General features: G+C 36.4%; 2 protein-coding genes across 3 annotated transcripts in view; both read right to left on the bottom strand.

The window, feature by feature from the left end:
- Window positions 1-19,178, bottom strand: part of LOC144960521 (guanine nucleotide-binding protein G(q) subunit alpha) — an 84,411-nt gene that overhangs the window by 38,243 nt on the left and 26,990 nt on the right. For both annotated transcript variants that reach the window (XM_078893707.1, XM_078893708.1), the window contains exon 3: window positions 17,587-18,392. In XM_078893707.1, coding sequence (XP_078749833.1) covers window positions 17,587-17,704 — 118 coding nt within the window. In that variant the 5' untranslated portion in view covers window positions 17,705-18,392. The remainder of the gene's footprint in view (window positions 1-17,586; window positions 18,393-19,178) is intronic.
- On the bottom strand, window positions 6,410-16,204 carry LOC144960524 (uncharacterized). The gene is made up of 5 exons (XM_078893711.1): window positions 15,624-16,204; window positions 15,125-15,211; window positions 13,906-13,967; window positions 12,873-13,089; window positions 6,410-10,970 (listed from the first exon to the last, which is right to left on the bottom strand). The coding sequence occupies exons 1-5, from the start codon at window positions 15,685-15,687 to the stop codon at window positions 9,499-9,501; spliced, it is 1,902 nt and encodes a 633-aa protein (XP_078749837.1). The 5' UTR covers window positions 15,688-16,204; the 3' UTR covers window positions 6,410-9,498.

Below are 19,178 nucleotides of genomic sequence, written 5' to 3'. Positions count from 1 at the left end.
ACGATATTTTGCCGTGTTTAAGAGTATTTCCAATCCATTACAACGATGGATAATAATAATAATAATAATAATAATAATAATAATAATAATAATAATAATAATAATAATAATAATAATAATAATAATAATAATAATAATAATAATAATAATAATAATAACAGACATGCCAACCCTTAACATTCTAAAAGTGGAATCAGAATGTCCGAAAATAGGAATTTGAGACCAAAAAAAAAATAGGAATTTGTTACCAACGGATAATTTTGTATCAAAATGACCACCACATTTGTCAACTAACACATAAACAGTAAACAGTCTTCTGGTCAGCTGGCAAAACTACATCAGATGTATTAGGTAATGGAATGGAATGGAAAGGGGAACGGAGTGCAATTAATTTTCTTACTTGGCTCCCTGTAGGCAATCATTTTTTAAAAAATCACCTTTATACACCCCCAACCCCCCACCCCCAACCCACCCCCTTTTATTTTCTTCTTACCAATTATCATTATTATTGAAAATCAGAAGTATAGAGACACTGGCGGAAGAGTGGAAATAGGAATGATTCCGTCAAAATTAAAAAAAAAAAAAACTAGAGCTTTTATATAGCGTAATATACACAACAGTATGGGAGAACTGTTTCACGAGTCATAGTCCGATAGTGAAAACCGCTAGGGTCTCATTGTTTAAAAAAAAAAAATTAACTTTTACATAGTGCAATATCCACTGAACGTGCTCAGAGAGCTTTACAAAGGGTCCCTGACAAACAGCGACACGAATCAATTAGAACGAGACATGACGCCTGTTAGGCGATATAACAATATTTTTCCGACAGAGACAACACGGTTGACAGCCGGGTACCAATTTTACACCCGAGTACGGTGAGAGAATGCGAGTAAAGAGTCATTGCCAAGGACTCAATTATAATGCGTCGAGCGAGGCTCGAACCCAGGACCTTCCAATCCGAAAGCGAGTGTCATACCACAAGACCACATAGCCGAACGGAAGGGTTGGCAGGTATGTAATGTAATAATTAGGGGCATCAGACCTGCAAATAAAAGTAGATAATGATTCAATCCATTAACAACTTGTAGAGGTTGTTTGTGTGTCAAAATTCAACTCCCATGTCAAATATAATATCCGATTAACTGATTGTTAAAAAAAAAAAAAAAAAAAAAATAATAATTTGAACTCGTGATTGACGGATTGCTGTAATCAGGATGTTGGGTGGTATCTTGTTAAAGTGTCTTGATAAGAGGGTTTTATCTTTTAAACACAAGCAAAGCATCATCTTTCAACTAAGAACACAACACATACCGCTCAACAAGCATTTAAGCAAAATTACAAAAGACACATCCCCTTCCTGCCCCCTATGTCAACACCCCAATGAAACAGTAACACACCACTTGCTTGAATGTCAACCTCTTGAAGACCTGAGATGCACATTTCTCCCACCAAATCCAAGCATCAGTAACACACTTTATAGTCACCTGGAACAACTGAACAACTACAAAAGACGTCTAACTTCTACGTCACGGCACAAGACTGAAGGGCTAGAGCTCAGGTGGTCGCTGATTCGGATAAGTAAGTAAGTAAGTATCTTTTAAACACAACAAATGGGTGCTGTTCAATGTGTACGTATTTCCGGGGTTTGACAACTGGATGACTGGATGCAATTATAATTATAATGGGCCCCCTTTCTGGATATTGTTGTATTTTGCGTTGATTTGAGAGTATATTTCCATGTCAACAATGAGACCATAAAACAATTTGGGTTTTCAGACCTGCAAATAAGTACACATCAGTGCTGTTTGTGATTTAAAAACAAAAAAAAAACAAAAAAACGATTAAACAAATTACATAAAAGTGATTCTTGCCAATAAATATCCAACTTTTCTTTGGAAATGTCCTATTTTGTATTTCGTAACAGAACCTTGGAGAGTTCTCCCAAGGTTGTTTCCCGTCGGTCCAAAAATCTAATAAATGTCACAAACGCAAATCTAAACCAATCACGGGCTTCGTTTAATATTATTGTCATTGAGGACGGTTTGCATTATTAGTTTGAGGTCGGAGTATTTGCACTCGTAAGAGCCCTGGGTTCGAGCCTCGCTCAACGCATAGTTGAGTCGTTGGAAAAAGACTCTTTACTCACATTCTCTCACCGATCTCAGTTGTAAATTGACCGCTGTCTCTGTTGGAAAAAAATAGTAATACCGCCTAACAGAACAGGTGTCATGTCTCATTGTACATGTTACGTGTCGCTGTTTGTCAGGGACCCTTTGTAAAGCTCTCTGAGCACGTTCAGTGGATATTGGACTATGTAAAAGTTAATTTTTTTTTTAAACAATGAGATCCTAGCGGTTTTCACTATCGGACTATGACTGGTGAAACAGTTCTCCCATACCTTTGTGATACTAAGCTGCTAGAAGCTGTGGACTGAAGAAAAAAAAAAAAAAAAAAAAGTAGTAAACAAAAATATATATAACAGCTTCAAAAGAGAGCAAATCGCCAAACGCGGAACGTTTCAGCCTCAAAATCCTTCTTCGGCCAAAAGAACAAATGGAGTTGCCAATTCAGGAGGTAAAAATTTACTGAACGCAAATGCATTGACCCTTACTGAGTTCTGATCTCCAGTAGAAAGACATTATGTACTTACTTCTCCCCGCTTAGCAAGGGATTGGAAAATATACTTAGGGTTTATAATACAATAAACCTTATTCCGAAATATATGTAAAATTGACAACCTTGAACTAAAAACAATAAAACTAAAAAAAAACACACATTACTTAAAAACCAAGACAGATTTACGTTCAATTGTTTTGGGGATTTTTTTGTTGGCTGAAGAAGGGTTTTGAGTCTGAAACATTCCGTGTTTACTAATTTGCTCTCTTTTGAAGCCGTGATATTTATTTTGGTTTATTTCCCATATTTCCTTTCTTTCAGTAAAATGCTAATTTATAGCAGAATACCCAATACTGATTGATATAATTTTAGACCCATCTATCCAACCATTGCCTTATGGCCAGGCAGTGGAAGAGGCATGACGCGGGTGGGGCGCGGGGTGTGTGTGTGTGTGCATAAAAAAATATTTTAAAATTATTTAATCTGACACAATGAGGAGTCAAACCAAGCCTTTTTGCACCATGTGGAATGCAAGTTCTACTAGTTCAGCTATGAAAGCGACAAACCAACCTCCTACCCTGTCAATTCATTGATAGCGTTTCATTCAAAACTGTTAGTACAATAGCCACTAACTCTTTGATAAGATGATAAAACAACGTCGTGTCGTGTTGTTGCACTGAAAATAATAATGTAACAACTTGCTTATCAAATCGTTGCCTATCCCTACCTGTACAATTACAACAAAGTAATCAACAAAATTGGAGGCACGGATAGCTCAGATGGTAGAGCACCCACTTCACAAAGGGACCAAGATTGATCCCGGGTGCAGTCGAGATTTCTCTCTGACCCCCCCCCCCCCTGTCCACCCAGCAGTGATTGGGTAGATGGACCTGTTAGATCTGGTGGAAAGTACTTTGCGATAGACCAGCGTCCAATCCAAACGATAGCAAGCTATCATTGCCTTATGGCCAGGCAGTGGAAGAGGCATGAAGCGGTTGGGGCGGAGGGAGAGTGCGCATAAAAAAAATTTTAAATTTTTTTAAATCTGACACAACGAGGATTGCTATTGTCCGGTTGACGCTATTGAAACCAGGATAACTCTGACTCCATGGGCCGAATGGCTCGAAAAGACGACCATTTAAAAAAAAAACAAAAACAAATTTGAATACAACAGCCTCAAACTTTAAAACAAAAAACAAACAAACAAAAAACAAAAAAAAAAAAAAAAACACCAAACATGGAACATTTCAGGCTCAAAACACTCCATTAACCGATAATAAAAATTAAAAAAAACAAAACATGTCAACATAATTACACTAATGTACTTATGTTTCCATTGTTTTCTTTGTTGTTGGCCGAAGAATGGTTTTGAGACTGGTACATTTTGTGTGTGTGGTATATTTATAGTCACCTGGAACAACTACAAAAGACGCCTAACTTCTACGTCATGGCACAAGACCGAAGGGCTAGAGCTCAGGTGGTCGCTGGTTCGGATAATTAAGTAAGTAAGTGTGTGTGGTATATTTTCTTCCTTTTTTATTAATTTTTTTTATGAAGCTGTTACTGTTATAATAATTTGTGTTTATTATTATTTACAGTTCACAGCTTCTATCAGCAAAGTATTACTTTTGACTTTTACCATTACAATGAATGTTATCTTTATTTTTCAAAACATTTCTACTTAACACCACCTGTGTAAGCCTCATTATTTTTCATTTTAAAGAAAGAATTAATTAAATGAAGTGAGATTTTATATAAAAGATAATATTCAACACGCTTTTACATGGGGTCCCAATCTAACAGCATTTTTTTTTTAAAACAAAAACAACGCTTTAACTGGCCAAGAATACATCTGAACCTGAGTGTGGTGAGAGAATTGTATGCAATCAAAAGAGGGACTTGACTTGTTTTTGTTAGTATCTATTCATGTTTGCTTCCCTGCTGTGAAGTAATGTTTGTATCCACGTGAGTGATGAGTTATATTCAAGAGAGTCAATTGCATATGTGTGTGTGTAGTTGTGTGTGCATGTGTATCTAAGCCTATGTCAATATGGGGTGTGTACGTGTATATGCACACTATACCATAATTAATTGTATTTCATATTGGCATCAATGTGAACCAAAATCAATTTCCATTTCTATGGACAATAAATTTCTATTATATATATATATATATATATATATATATATATATATATATATATATATATATATATTATATATATATATATATAAGTATCAATCCACTATTAAGGTGACCACTGTGAAATGCACCAATTGGAGGACCAAGCATATGTCTTGTTCAAATTGATTAAACTGTTCAATCTTTGTTCAAATGAGTATAGTTTGATTCCCTACAATGATTTATGAACACAATTCTGATGCTTGATGATCACAATGGTATATAGAAAATTACTCGGTCCCCCTAATGTTTTACTAAGTGTTTCTGTAGCTTTAAGGAGACATTTGGTAAAAACATGTTTTTAGGGAGACCACATTAAAAAACCCTTTTAGGGAGCCCAGTATATGTTTATATATGTGTATACCTAAGAGTGCATTTTCAAGTGAGCTACCACCAAATTGTCTAAAATAAAGTAAGTCCTTAAGATTAAGAGCTTCATGGCCATAGTGTCGAAGCTTATCCCAGTCCCAGTGTGCGTAGAGTGAAGTGGCCGAGCAACGCATTTACTAACTCCTGGGAAGGTCCATCCCTCAGAAGGGGCGCTCAGGGAAATAACCTGGGACTCAAACACGGCAAAAAATATTCCCAGTTGCTCCGTGCGCCATTGTTTTTGCAGTCCCCGACCCCTTTAGAAACCTGACGACCCAGGTTAAGATCAGAGATAGAAGGGACCAGGCAGAGGAGTTTATTTGTTGTTGTTGTATACCACTGAATGGACTTGGTTTGTTTTGTTTTGTTTTTAAGGGTTTTACGGCGCTTGCAACACATTAAGGTCATATCAGCGCCAGTAAAAAGGAAGAAAATGGGATAGTAAAAAGTTCTGGAACTACAATTAGAGCACCCAAGAAAAAGTAAGGCAAAGGGGATTTGTTTCAAATAGGAAACAGTAGATTCCAAGAGCCCACTATCAAAGTACTTAGTTTGAGATCACCTAAACGTCTCATTCAGACACAAGCACAGGTCCCAACAAAGAGGGATACACTCAAATGTTTACAAAGCATAAATAATATGTAAACAAAACAATAAAGAGCATAACAGACAGATGATTTACAAGGGAAAAATATAATCTCCCAAAACTCGAACTATACATTTGACTGTTTCCCTCCCAGCCAGGTCCTGGACAAAACCAAGTAATCCCATCCCGAGACAAAGACAGAAAACAAGTTGGAAAACAGACATAGGGGGATAGAAGACGCAACGAGTACGTCCCTGCCCATTATGGGAAGTCGGGAACCCCACCCAGTGAATGGAGTTGGATGGATAGGACAGCAGATCTGATGGACACAATGAACGGCTTCAATCAACATCTCATTCACTTTAACTTGCACAATGCTTGCTTTGGTTTCGTGGTAGACAGTTCGTCTGACGCCCGAGTTGCCAGGGTTCGAATCTATATTTGTGGCGATGCAGAGTCATTGTAAAAGTCTCATTTACAGTCTCACTTGTGTTAATTGGAGTACGTTACTGAATTGTAACAACGTTGTTCTGTTCGTGTCCATATAAATGTACTACCAGCTGCACGTTGAGCTCATTGTGGGTTTTATGATACATCAAGCTCGTGTAAAATTACATTTACATTTGACCGAAAAATGATACATAACGATAGAAGTCTACAAATCATATTGCAGGTTTATTTCAGTTCCAAAAGCCATCACAAACATTCATCCACTGTATCACATAAGTCTTTGGTCACCAAATAAAAGCATGAAGTTTGCTATGTGTACAGTGCAACATAAAAGGATAGAAACAGTTTTACTGATAAAACCCTCAAATGATAACAAACCAATATGTTGTTGCTGGTAAGTTGCTTAATTGCATTTGTTAAAAAGCATAAACTGTGAAGCAAAAGTGTTGAAAATCGTTTGAATAAAGTTTAATGCAAAAAAAAATAATTCTTAAGCACTTTATGCCGTTCTAAGCTGTCGTTGCTGCATTTTTTTTCATTATTAATTATTATTATTCTGATTAAGGATGAGGGGATAAAGAAAGAATGAAATTAAATGCACAGAGGTGTCATTTCTTGACAGTCGCCTCTAAAGATTGCAACTCTTAAAATTATCATAAAAAGAATAGTGAAATTTTACATTAGGTATCTAGAAAATGCTGAACATAAAGCTACATTGGCCAATTAAGTTAGGGTTAGTAGAAAGACTTTTTATTCTGCCATATCTGATTCTTTCAGATAGTTCTACATAGCTGCCAACTTTTCAAAAATAAAATAAGGAACGCTCATTTGGCCCGGGATGAGGGACGATGTGTGCCGAAGCCCCCCCCCCCCCCCCCCCCCCTTCATCGAATCGCAACATATAAAAGTCAGCCTTTTTAATTACTATTACTAACACTAACAAGTTTGAGATGACAGAGGCTAGTCCAAATGTTGCTCAATTATCGGGTTTAGTACCAGCACATTTGAATCGTTAAAATGACACTTTCCACAATGATTGTTGTTTTGTTTTTAAGGGTTTTACGGCGCTTGCAACACATTTAGGTTATATCAGCGCCAGTAAAAAGGAAGAAAATTGGATAGTAAAAAGTTCTAGAATTACAGTTGAAGCATCCAAGAGAAAGTAAGACATAGGGGAACTGGGAACAAATAGGGATCAGATGTAGATTCCAAGAGCGTATCACCAATGTACTTAGTTTGAGATCACCTATAAGTCTTATCCGGACACAAGAACAAAATCCAACAAAGAGGAACACACTCAAATGCTTACATTATACATTAAAAAATAACAAATATAGTAATAATACATAACAGAGAGATGATTTACAAGGAAAAAAATATCATCTCCCAAAACAATAAATATGCATTTGACTGCTTCCCTCCCAGCTAGGACTCCGGCGAGGGCCAGGAAAAAAACAAGTAATCTCATTCCAAGACAAAGACTGAAAGCATGTTGGAAAACAGATATAAGGGGATAGAAGACACAGTGTGTACCTCCCTGCCCGCTATGGGAGCTTTCCACAATGAGATCAAAATTCAGAACGGACAATATAAAGAAAGAATTCAACTGCCTCAACTTTGATAAGGACCAATACACAAGAAGCACAATTGTAAAATAAATGAAATAACTTAAGATGGTTAGAAATGCATAACTACCAACCTGGTACATCACTTGAGAGGGCGTTTTGGGGTAAAAATTAGGTGAGTTCAGATAAAAAGTAGACGATTGCATATATGTTTTCTTTCATGCAACATAATGGTCTGTAAGTAGTATACTATAATAGTAGTTATAGTAAAATGCACCTCTAAATATTAGAGAATTCCTACTTCTTTACTTTGACAAGATAAACACACCTAAAAATGGAGTATACTTATTTTTCTTGAACCTAAACCGTTACAAAAGCTTGCTTGAAAAAAAAAAAATTAAAATCAGATGAAGATGTTTTTAAAGGGATTAAATTTATATATTTCATAAATTAATAAAGGGAAATAATCATTGTCATCTTTAATCAATATAAGCAATTGATTTTCTTATTGAATACCTTCCAATCAAAAAGGTGGATTTAATTTTATTCTTAATTAAAATAATATTTGTAACAAATAGTGAAAGTATCAATACTGTCTTAGAATATTCAAAGTATATCGAGGCTAACATCCATATCCTATGCAAATCTCCAATACATTATGAAAGGTTTGAGTAAAATACAGGCGTCATATAAACGAATGGAACTTTTTTAATTGTTGAAAATCATTTATGATAGAGGCATAATTCAAATTAAAGAGCTACACAAATGGAGATTATGCTCTCACTGGACACCAATAATAATGATAATAATAATAACAACAATAGTAGTAGTAGTAATAGTAATAATAATGGATCAATAATAATAATTCATTAGGCTCACATGGCTTTTTTACCACAAATTAGTCAAAAATTACAAAATACGGATTTTGAACTAAAAATAAGCACTTACTGACTCAGGAAGTCAAATACGGAACAAATCCGTTTTTAACAGAACGGTTGACAGCTATGGTTCTACAAAGCATTTGTCTCTCAAGCTGAGCAAATGAATGTTCATATAATATAAAAAAGGATATTGCAATGATGAACAGATTGTACTATATAAAGATAAAACGTTTTTGTAAACCCCCAAAATATGTCAATAACACTATACAATACAATGAATGTAATACAAATCAAATTCATGATTGTCATTACACCGATTGAAACGCTCTTTCCCTTCTATATTTATTTCTTTCATTAAAAATCTTTGTCTTCACCAAACTAATTAGTGTACCTTCAGGGATTCCTTTTTGTGAAAATACCCTGTGGTGTTTTAAGAACAGAATAATTTCAGACTTTCTAGGTAATGATCCCCTTGAACCATGTGCTGAAACATCTTCGACAAAGTTTTTAAAATATGACTTGACTCTATCTGTATCCTCATCTGACCATGACATGTATCTCCGATTTTTGCTTGAATTCCTCTTGGGTTCAGTTTGTTTTGAAGAACACGTAAGCTGATTTGGCACTCCTGCTTCACCATCAAATATTTCTTCTTGATTTGCAGCTGTTACTATGGATGTTCCAAAATTTGCATTTGAGTCTCTATTCACTACAAAGTCATTTGTTTCAATGTTACAATTTCCTTCCCCAGTGACCGATGCTGAGTTATCAATTTGACCCAAAAAATGACCAACTTCTGTTATTTCTCGTATTGCAAGTGGACACTGATAAATGTTTTGATTGATTGATTCACTGTGTCCCATATGTCGATAGAAGACATCTCTCGTGTTGTGGGACATCAAGTAAGGCAAATAATGTCGAAGCTCGGTGCCTGAATTTATCAGCTATTAACAACTGGGGTTTCTCTAAATCCTTTACTAAGGAAGTGACATATTTGATGGCAATGTAACCACTTACATGATCTTTGGATATTCCTGTATTTGGAAAAAGAAATGGGTTGTCTGAAATATCAACAGCTTTACGCTCCTGTGCAAGTTTCCTTAAAGGCTGAATTGTGTCATTGGGTATCAACACAGGGACCAACATCTTGCTTCCCTTTCCAGACTGATAGGCCAGCTTATACTTCTCAAGTAACGCTTTTTCCAGAGGATCAGTGACATGTTGTACAAGCTGGGGATCAACCCATACACCTGAATCTGCATCATTCCAGTCTTTTAACAACATCCTTGCGGGTTCTCCGCCTCTCCTCGCATTAAACATTGTAAGCCTAGCTACGATGACATTGCGAAGCCTAACAAACATATGTGAATCAAATAATTGATAATCATCCTCACAAATACGGACCATCTCTTCAGTAATAAATTGCCGTAGCTTCTTTATATCATTCTCTAATGGCATCTCTTTGGGTTTTCTCAAATTTGTTCTCTTTGCTTCACATTGAACTCTGGCTGTAAAAAAAATACTATCCCAATTATAATCCAGGACAGCTTTGAACAAATCTATCTCTGCGGATTCTTCCATTTTGTTTTGCATTATATATTCCCCTTTTAAGAAATTAATTAACTTTTTCAATATAAATCCAATTGAAAGCTTCAAGCCTGCTTTCAATGTCCCATCCTCTTTCAAAGTCATTTCAGAAATGGTTTGCGATATTTCATTAAAGTTACAACGCTTCACCACGTCCTCTCCAGAGAAAGAAGGTTGATTTGTTCTCTTCCTAGTTTTTAAAATCAAATTTCCTAAGATGCGTAAATCACTCATTATAACTTTTCTCTCCTTCTTTGAACTTTTACTCCACAATTTTGTTCCTAACAATACTATAGCTTTGTCTGATCGACACAAATTTCCCACTTCATCATTCCGAAATTTGTCAAGAATATTCTCCTTTATTTCTTTACTTGCATTGGGAGCCACGGGATAAAATTTTACAACCCCAGTACACAGAGCATGCTCAGTACTACATTTCTTTTTGTGTTCATAAACCCTTCGTCCAGAGTAAAACCCCTTACAGCCAGCACACATAACAACTTCATGTGACCCTTGTGCTCTCTCACGCATAACTATTGAATTGTTTCTAGTGTTTGAATAAAAAATGCCCTTTTTCTTGAGATTCTCCATTGTTCTATCCCTTTCCTTTACAGGCTGTTTCATGGCCTCTGTAACTTCTGTCTCATCTTTGTGTTTCCTCATCAAATGCCTTGAGAGTTTTGTTTGCAACTGTCCACAGTATGGACAGGGTCTCCTTGGCTTTTTGTATTTCTCTGGGAAAAAAAAGAAGAAAATAAAGCACATCATGCTATGAACTATGAAAATAAATCAATAGACAGATCGTATGCACATCAGCTACATGACAGCGATAGAGAGGAATAGCATTCCAAATATTTAAGGCCTGGACAAGTAACTGTCATAATTCCTTCTTGTTATATACTTTTCTACCATCTATTCCTTTGGAAGAGGTATGTTAGATTTGTGGAGACCTCTGCCACATAACAAATCCAGTGAAAAGACGCCATATTTTTGTTTTGAAATAGAAATAAATAGATCAATCCACCCACTTCACTGGGTTCAGGGTTCCCTCTTCATTATAATCAAAATATGAACATAAATCGGAATAGTAACACATTGAAGTCTCATCTGAATACATAGATTGTCCTTTGTTGTTTCAGCGAAAAATCAGACAGAATGTCAAAAGAATTTTAGGTTTTTCCCCAACCACCCCTTGGAGGGATCAGTATCAGCGGAATGGTAAGCGTCATGTTTTTTACGTTGAGCAACAAAATTTACTCCAAATGCTTCACTCGACCCATGCGGAAAAGCAATCAAGAATAGACCCAAGTCCTATCCAAAGACTAACATTTCATTTAAGTTTATTGTAGGCCCTTGGCCAATCGACAAAATTCAATTCACATAAATTATTTACAACAATCAGAAATTAATTATATCAATAATAGTAATAGAATGCAATGAAGGCAATATCATAATAATAATAATAATAATAATAATAATAATAATAATAATAATAATAATAATAATAATAATAATAATAACAGTAGCGGCAATAAGTAACAATTAATATAGTAACAAAAGTAATAATAGACTATAGTTCATAGTCATAACAATGACTTTCTTTGTCATTGAGGGAGTGAGAAAACATCACCGGCTGGCAGAACAAACAGCCGACATCAATCAAACGTCCTCCAGACCGGTTGAGCATCGGCTTCATTAATTCCTTAAAGACTTCCCCCCAACTGCCTGAACGATGCTGATGCCCAGACAACTTAATCCTGATTTATATTTTGTGGAATGAAATATGACATGTATATGCCGGAAATATTTCAATAACAAACACACTGTTCAGATAGAAAATATTTGAGTCTTGCCTTTGTTAATTGACACAGGTAAGTTAGGAAAATAAATGCTAGTAAAAACGATCAGCAAGTTCGTGAACACTGCTTCTCAACTCGAACATATGTTTTCATCAAATCTACACACATCATGTTGTGAGCTGAATTTTAATGATCTCAGTTGTCATTGAAAGGACACCCAAGAATTTTAGAATAAAGAAAAATATTGAACCTGGAAGTCAAAAGGGTTTGTAGCACAGCAGACATTATCAAAGTATAATTTTAGTACCGACAAATTAAAAAGAAAATGTGCTTTTCTTTAAATGCTCCCAATCATCATATACTGTTTAGGTTGCAAGATTAATAAAAATGTTATCTACTCTGATTCTCGTTAAGTTTCCAGCTGGTCTGTGAAAAAAAGCCTTAAGCATCATAGAAATACAAAGAAACAGTTTTAATATATAGATGGGTTGTAACAAAAAAACCATTTTAACACTTACAATACAAGCAATTTAAGTCTATTACAGACAAAAAAAACCCCAATAAAATAAACATGAACATTTTTATGGCTGGTTTCACTGATATCACTCACACATTGGGGTTTCAGATTCTAAGATGTCCACCCTATCAAATTTGGATTTGTGCTTGTTATGTAAATGGTAGCGTATTTTGCGACGCAGCACTGCCAAAACAGAAAAAAATGCAATAACACAAATGCAGCACCATGGAGGGGGTGGAAGTTTTCTTTTAAAAGGAATGGGTAAATTAAAATTGATCCCACAAATATCAAAGGAGAAGAATGACAAAAAAATGACTCACCATTGCACGTAACACGTTGGTTTGCAAGTGTATAGCATTCGGGTTGAACCTGGGTCCCAGACTGGCAACGAGGTTCAGTCTGTGATAGTTGTGGATGAGGCTCTGACTGAGTTGGGGAATGAGCACTAGGTTCCAGAGACAATGATGTACTCAGCATTGGGTACCTCACAGAGTACGTAGAGGAATCAGACTCGGAGTCAGCAACAAAATCGGGACCCTGTATATTTTGTGGAAAAGATGACAGATCAATCAATTTATTCATGTTGACAATAAACATGAAGAGCCATTGTTTAATAATCCAACTAAACAATTAGCTGGTTAATAATGCAAGTATAATAAAAAAGAGTTGAGAAAGGCAGACATATTGTCTAAGTATTTAATATGTTCAACTGTGCTTGGATAAATATAGATACACCAACCAGGGTTTCAGTAAACCGTTTTTAACCAACTCTTTAAATCCTACACCAGGACCAACAACTACAAAACAATTTTTTATATCACTACGATTCTGGACATATAAACGGTTGTCATTGCAACAATATGAACTTCCTAACCTTGCAACTGCAATATAGTTAACAAAAAAAGTTGATAAACATTACGATGCAAGAGAATTTGGACAAAATGCGAGATCAAAAGTATAATCCCAACAGAAGCTATTTTAATTTTTCCTGGAAACGCATCATTTTCACATTTTGTCAAATAAAAAACAAACGACTTCAAATGTGAATGGCTCATCAATGAATATCACTTCAAAATATAACGAGGAAGGTTTAAAATAGTGTTATTGTTGGCGAAGTCCACTGCAAAGAAAAATTTTTAACAACAAAAAACTAGGAGATCTCACTGGTGTAAAACAGTGTTGTCCTTGTCCTGAAATATTGTATTGCGCTTAACAGACTGCAGGTCTCATTTTTTGTGGCAAATGTGTTTTGTCCACCACAAAATATGGTGATGTGAAGCATTTTGAGCATGGTGCCAACTATGGATAAACGCTATACAAATGTTATGATTTTATTTTAATGTACATACTTACCACAAATGAATCATGTGATATGGAACTTTGTTCTGCATCACTTTCAGGCTCTGAGTTGGAGTCTATATAGAAAATAAAAACAACAAAAAAAAGCTGAAGACTATCATGTGCAAGTTTTTCTCTAAACTCTTAAACATAAAATCATGCCATCTTATGCTGTAAAAGGATTTTTAAAAAATTATTTACCTTATGACTATTGTCCTTTGGAAAAAAAAGAAAATTAAGTCCGAAACCTTCTGGCTATTTTCTTTTAAATTTCAAGAACGTCAGAGTTGGCAAGGGAGGACGGAAATATAATTCCAGAAACCAATCTGTCTATAATCATATCCATATGATAGTTTTTCGTTCAAGATTCAGGTACAGTCCACTTAGGATAATCGCAATACCTTGGGATCATCGAAAATGTTGGGATTAACCGAAATTCAGTTTCCTGTCCACTATTTCAACATTTTACACATTTATTGTCAACTCAAACCAGTAAATAATATTCTTAGTCAACCACATATAGAGCAATTTGATTGAAACAAAAACCATATGGCAGCCCCGTGTAGATTTGTCAACCAAAAGCAGCTATGAAGCAAGCCGATATCTTATTCAGATTGGAAGAAGTTTCAATCTTTTTTCTCAACAATTCAACATTTGTCAGAGTTAAAGAGATTAGCCTTAATGAGAGACAATAAGCTCTCACCAAACTCATTGGTCACAATGCACAGTTGTTAATCCTAAAACAAAGGATATCGCTCAGTCTCTCTTTATAACTGTCATTTATAACCTGTTGTCAAGATTATGACCAGCCCCACCCCTCTTCTATTTAATGGCCACCGATGACGTCACAAACCCATACTGCAGAGCCCCGCCCTCTTTCGACTCTAACAGAGTGGTGACACACTACTGTAGCATTAAATCCTGCTCACTCTCGATTCTTCAACCTGTCACGATTTCATCCATGATGAAATTTAATCATGATATACTGTTTGATTTCTTGAATTTACCACTTTTTAAAAAACCGAAGTTTGTTGCAATTAACCAGTGACTTTTATATAGAATTATTTCCATTGCTTAGGAAATATTGTGATTAACCGAAAGTTGCGATTAAATGAGTTGCAATTATCCGGAGTGGACTGTAATAGTATTACACATCATGACTCAAAAAAAAAAAAAAAAAGCAAACTATGTGTACCTAAATGTTATTCATTTCCTCATCAAATTACATTCTTACCATTAACATCATAGATCACATCAAAAGGGTTGTCTGGATTGACAGCAAGACATTTTTCAGGATTTTTAAAGCTCAAATCTCTCTGATCTGAAGTTACAAAAGAAATAGCATATTCTCAACATTAAACTATGATTTTGTGATGGCTGTGATATGGCATACTGTATGCATAAAGCAAGATGCAAAGACAGGTTTAAGTTTAAATTATTTTATATTCTTTTCAAAAATCCATTCTAGTTTTGCCAAAATAAAATAAACACGAGAAGTGTTGAGTTGGATAGCGCTAAAACTAAAAGTAGTAGTGGTAGTAGTAGTAGTATTAGTAGTAAACGACAGATCTTACTCACTAGTGTGAATCTACAGTCTACAGAAGTTCCCGAATTATCTGACTCCACTTCCAAATGACTGACTGACAAGTGACAATCATCAATCGGTGTGTGATGTCTACCCTATTGAAAATCTTAAATCAACTGTGATGTAATAAGAATGGCCAATAACTTACCATTATAATTATCTCGGTGTCTCTTCAATGATGCCTCCAGCATCAATTTACCCCACGATGCCATAGACGTCTAGTTTGGAACTCAGCAAGTGACGAAAAAATACTTGCGGCTATAGAGAGGACGTCCGTCGGCCACTCTCTTTGTAAGTCAGTAGTCAGTGGTTATCAGATATCCTTGGTTCTTGAAAAATATAGAAACACAGCGGTTCATTTAAAAAGACTCTTTTGTAGATCAAGTTATAATGTTAGGTATTGCACTTTAAAATCTCTTCAGACATAGAACGGGTCAACTTGACGTCTAGACCAAATCATTTCGAAGATCGATATGGCAACAGCAACGCCTGGAATGGAGGATTTAAATGCGGCATCTGACGATTCTACTGCTATGACAGAAGATGCTCCATTTCACGACGTCGAGATGGCTTCAACTGGCATCAGGCATCAACATGCTACTCAATAATGGGTTTGATGAAGCGTTTGACTAAGAACTAAAGGCCGAGCTGATAACTGATAACCACCTACTACCGACTTGCAGAGTGAGTGAGTGCCGAGTGCCTCTTTATGCGCGAAATTGACTAAACATACGTTTCACGAAAAAAAGAGTTACTATGTTTGCTTGTCTCTTGTCACCAAGATAAGAATCCGGACCAAGATTCGATAAATCTGTTTCTAAAAATAGATTATAATTCGTATATCTTGTTCATTCCTCAGTTCATCAACTTTCACACAATTTTATATTAGGTTTTCATTACTATAAAAATCCATATAATGCTCTAGAATTTTAGAGAAAATTTCGGAAAGATATATTGCCTCACTATTGAAATATATCGATGAAAACACTGGTACCCCTATTGTACTTTTTTCAGGCGGTCACCTTATTGACCAACGTGAAAATTTAGGCATAACTCTTCTTACTGTGGTGTTTAACAAATAACTTCAATACTATGATTTACAATTATATATCCTTGACGGTTGGGTTGACAACCTTAAACTAAAAATAGAAAAGTGAATGTGCTAGAGGTCAAATCAATAGGGGGACCGGATTTTGGTCTCCCTATTGGTAAAGTACTGTAAAATGAACTAATAGGGGTACCAAAAGTCTCCCTATCCGGTATTAATACATATATATATATATATATATATTGCAATTTATACATTAAACGTGCTAAAATAAATTTACAAGGGATCATAAGCCAACAACAACAACAAATATGTAGGATGAGATGATGTTTTACAAAATAATTTTTTTCAATTGTAACAATGCTGTTAGCTGACAGTACTCATTTTACATTTGAGTACAGCGAAAGAATGGGTGGAAGGAGAGAGAACATGCGGGGGGGGAAGAAGAGTCCAAATTAAATACAGGATAATAAAAAGGATGGCCTCTCAAACCTACAACAGGCAAGAAGAACTGGAACCTTCACTTAAGCTTACGAAACTGTTTAAAGAAGAGACTAACCCACTATTTCAACGGCAGTTGGTGAGCATTAGAACAGAATTCATTAATATTCAAATGTAAAAAAAATGCGACGCCGATGTACATTACACAAGTACAGCACACAAGGACAATTTGAATTTGAATATAAATCTAACACTCTATCTTTAAAAAATGGAGATAAAAAAAGGCAGAGGAGAAACATGAAGAGAGAGAGAGAGAGAGAGAGAGAGAGAGAGAGAGAGAGAGAGAGAGAGAGGGGGGGGGGGTGGGGACGGGAGAGGGGAACTATGCCATAGAGTGTGGTGTGCAGTATTGTATTTATTGGTCACCGAATTAGCCTAACCTTGAGAGCGCAGTGCAAGATTGAAAATGGATGAATTGACTTAAATGACGATCATTATGTCATCATCATCGTCATCGTATCATCAAAATAAACAACATGAACATGACTATGACATGTGCCATGGCCATGATTTGAGCGGTAAGTCCGCACTAACAGTAAGGTACTGTGTAAGAAGTACTCACCAAGCAATAAAAGCTTCAGTTCCTTCCGCGCGTTGCTCTTATCTTTCTTCAGCTGTCTTTCTATCTCCTGGTTTATCCTCTTCTGTTCTTTCATGTCATCCGATAAACAGCACGCCATGATTGAAGTTGCGTAGGGTAGCGGCAGACGCACGCACTACCAATGGTAACAATTCCAAAACTCCACACAGAATAAGAAGACACACAGCGAACGACTCTCCTCTCCGAAGAAAAATCGATAAAATGAGAAAACTACTGGGAGGGAGGAACAAAAAAATAAAAAAATAAAAAAACACACACACACAGAGGATGAATCAGAATTCCAAATCGCACACACGCACACACTGGATTCCAATAAAAAATTCTCAACACTGCCAGTCACTCAGGCAGCGGCCAGTCCGTAGCAGACGACGACGACGACGAACCGACGATCGTTTCCGTAAATTGCCGGAAAGGCACGATGGTTAGTGGTAGACGAAGCTGGCCGAGACGATGAATGAACGGCGCTGGTTGCGCGAGGTCAAGGACGAACAAGGGAGCAGGAGGGTGAGGGGAAGAGGGGGAGTAGTAGAGGGCGGCTACTCTTGTCGTTAGGCGAGGCTAGTCGATCGATGGCGTAACCTACGGATGATGATGGTCTCGAGTTGGTTGGGAAGAATGGATGGATGGATGGACTGGGTGAACGAGTGGATGGATGGACTGATGGATGAGTAGTCGTCGTGTGTCTTCCGAAGAGACACGCGCGCACAATCACACACACACACGGGGTCACGGGGTCAAAGGTTACTGACCTCTATACCCAGGGCGGTCTGAAATGAAGAAAAATTGAAGGAATTGTTAAGTTCATTATTAGGACTGAGCAAAGATAAATAAATATAAAATTATGACCTTAGTTAAAAATGCTTCTCGCTGAGATGTAAAAAAAATTGTAATTTCAAATTGTCGTCGATCACCTTGAGGCGACGTGCACATCATCTATATGCAGGTCTGACACCCAAAGCAGTTATGGGCTAGTGTGTTGTAAAATGGGCAATATTTTGTTGTTTTGAATTTCTATTACAACAAGCCCACGTCGTCTAGAGGGGGAAAAAGGAAAGATAAAAAAGAGCTTTTGTTTAGCACTATAAAGGGCTCAAAGCAGTTTACAAGATGTCCCAAAGCCAACAGCTACGAGACATGACACCTGTACAGCGCTACATAGGTACTTTTTTTCTTTCTCGATGGTCCAAGCTGTTACCAGCCTGGTACCCATTTAACACCTCAGTGCGGTGAGAGAATGTGGAGTTAAACGACTTTTCTAAAGACTCCAACTCTGCACCGCTCAGAGCGGGACTCGTCCAGTCCAAAAGCAACTGAAGGGTTTTACGGCGCTTGCTACACATTCAGGCCATTTCAGTGTCGGCGAAAAGGAAGAAAATGGGAAAGTAAAAGATTCGAGATTTACAATTTCAATGCACACGAGAAAAAAAAACTAAGACAAAAGGGAAGGGTTCAAATAGAGAACAGATGTAGATTCCAAGAGCACACTATCAAAGTATTTAGTTTGAGATCACCTAAGAGTCACATCCAGACACAAACACTGGTCCCCACTAAGA

This window comes from Berghia stephanieae, chromosome 15 (assembly GCF_034508935.2).
Source record: "Berghia stephanieae isolate SIO BIC M18660-M18661 chromosome 15, UCSD_Bste_1.3, whole genome shotgun sequence".
NCBI lineage: Eukaryota > Metazoa > Mollusca > Gastropoda > Nudibranchia > Aeolidiidae > Berghia > Berghia stephanieae.
Note: the sequence above shows the minus strand (reverse complement) of the source record. Positions and strands in the feature narration are given on the sequence as shown.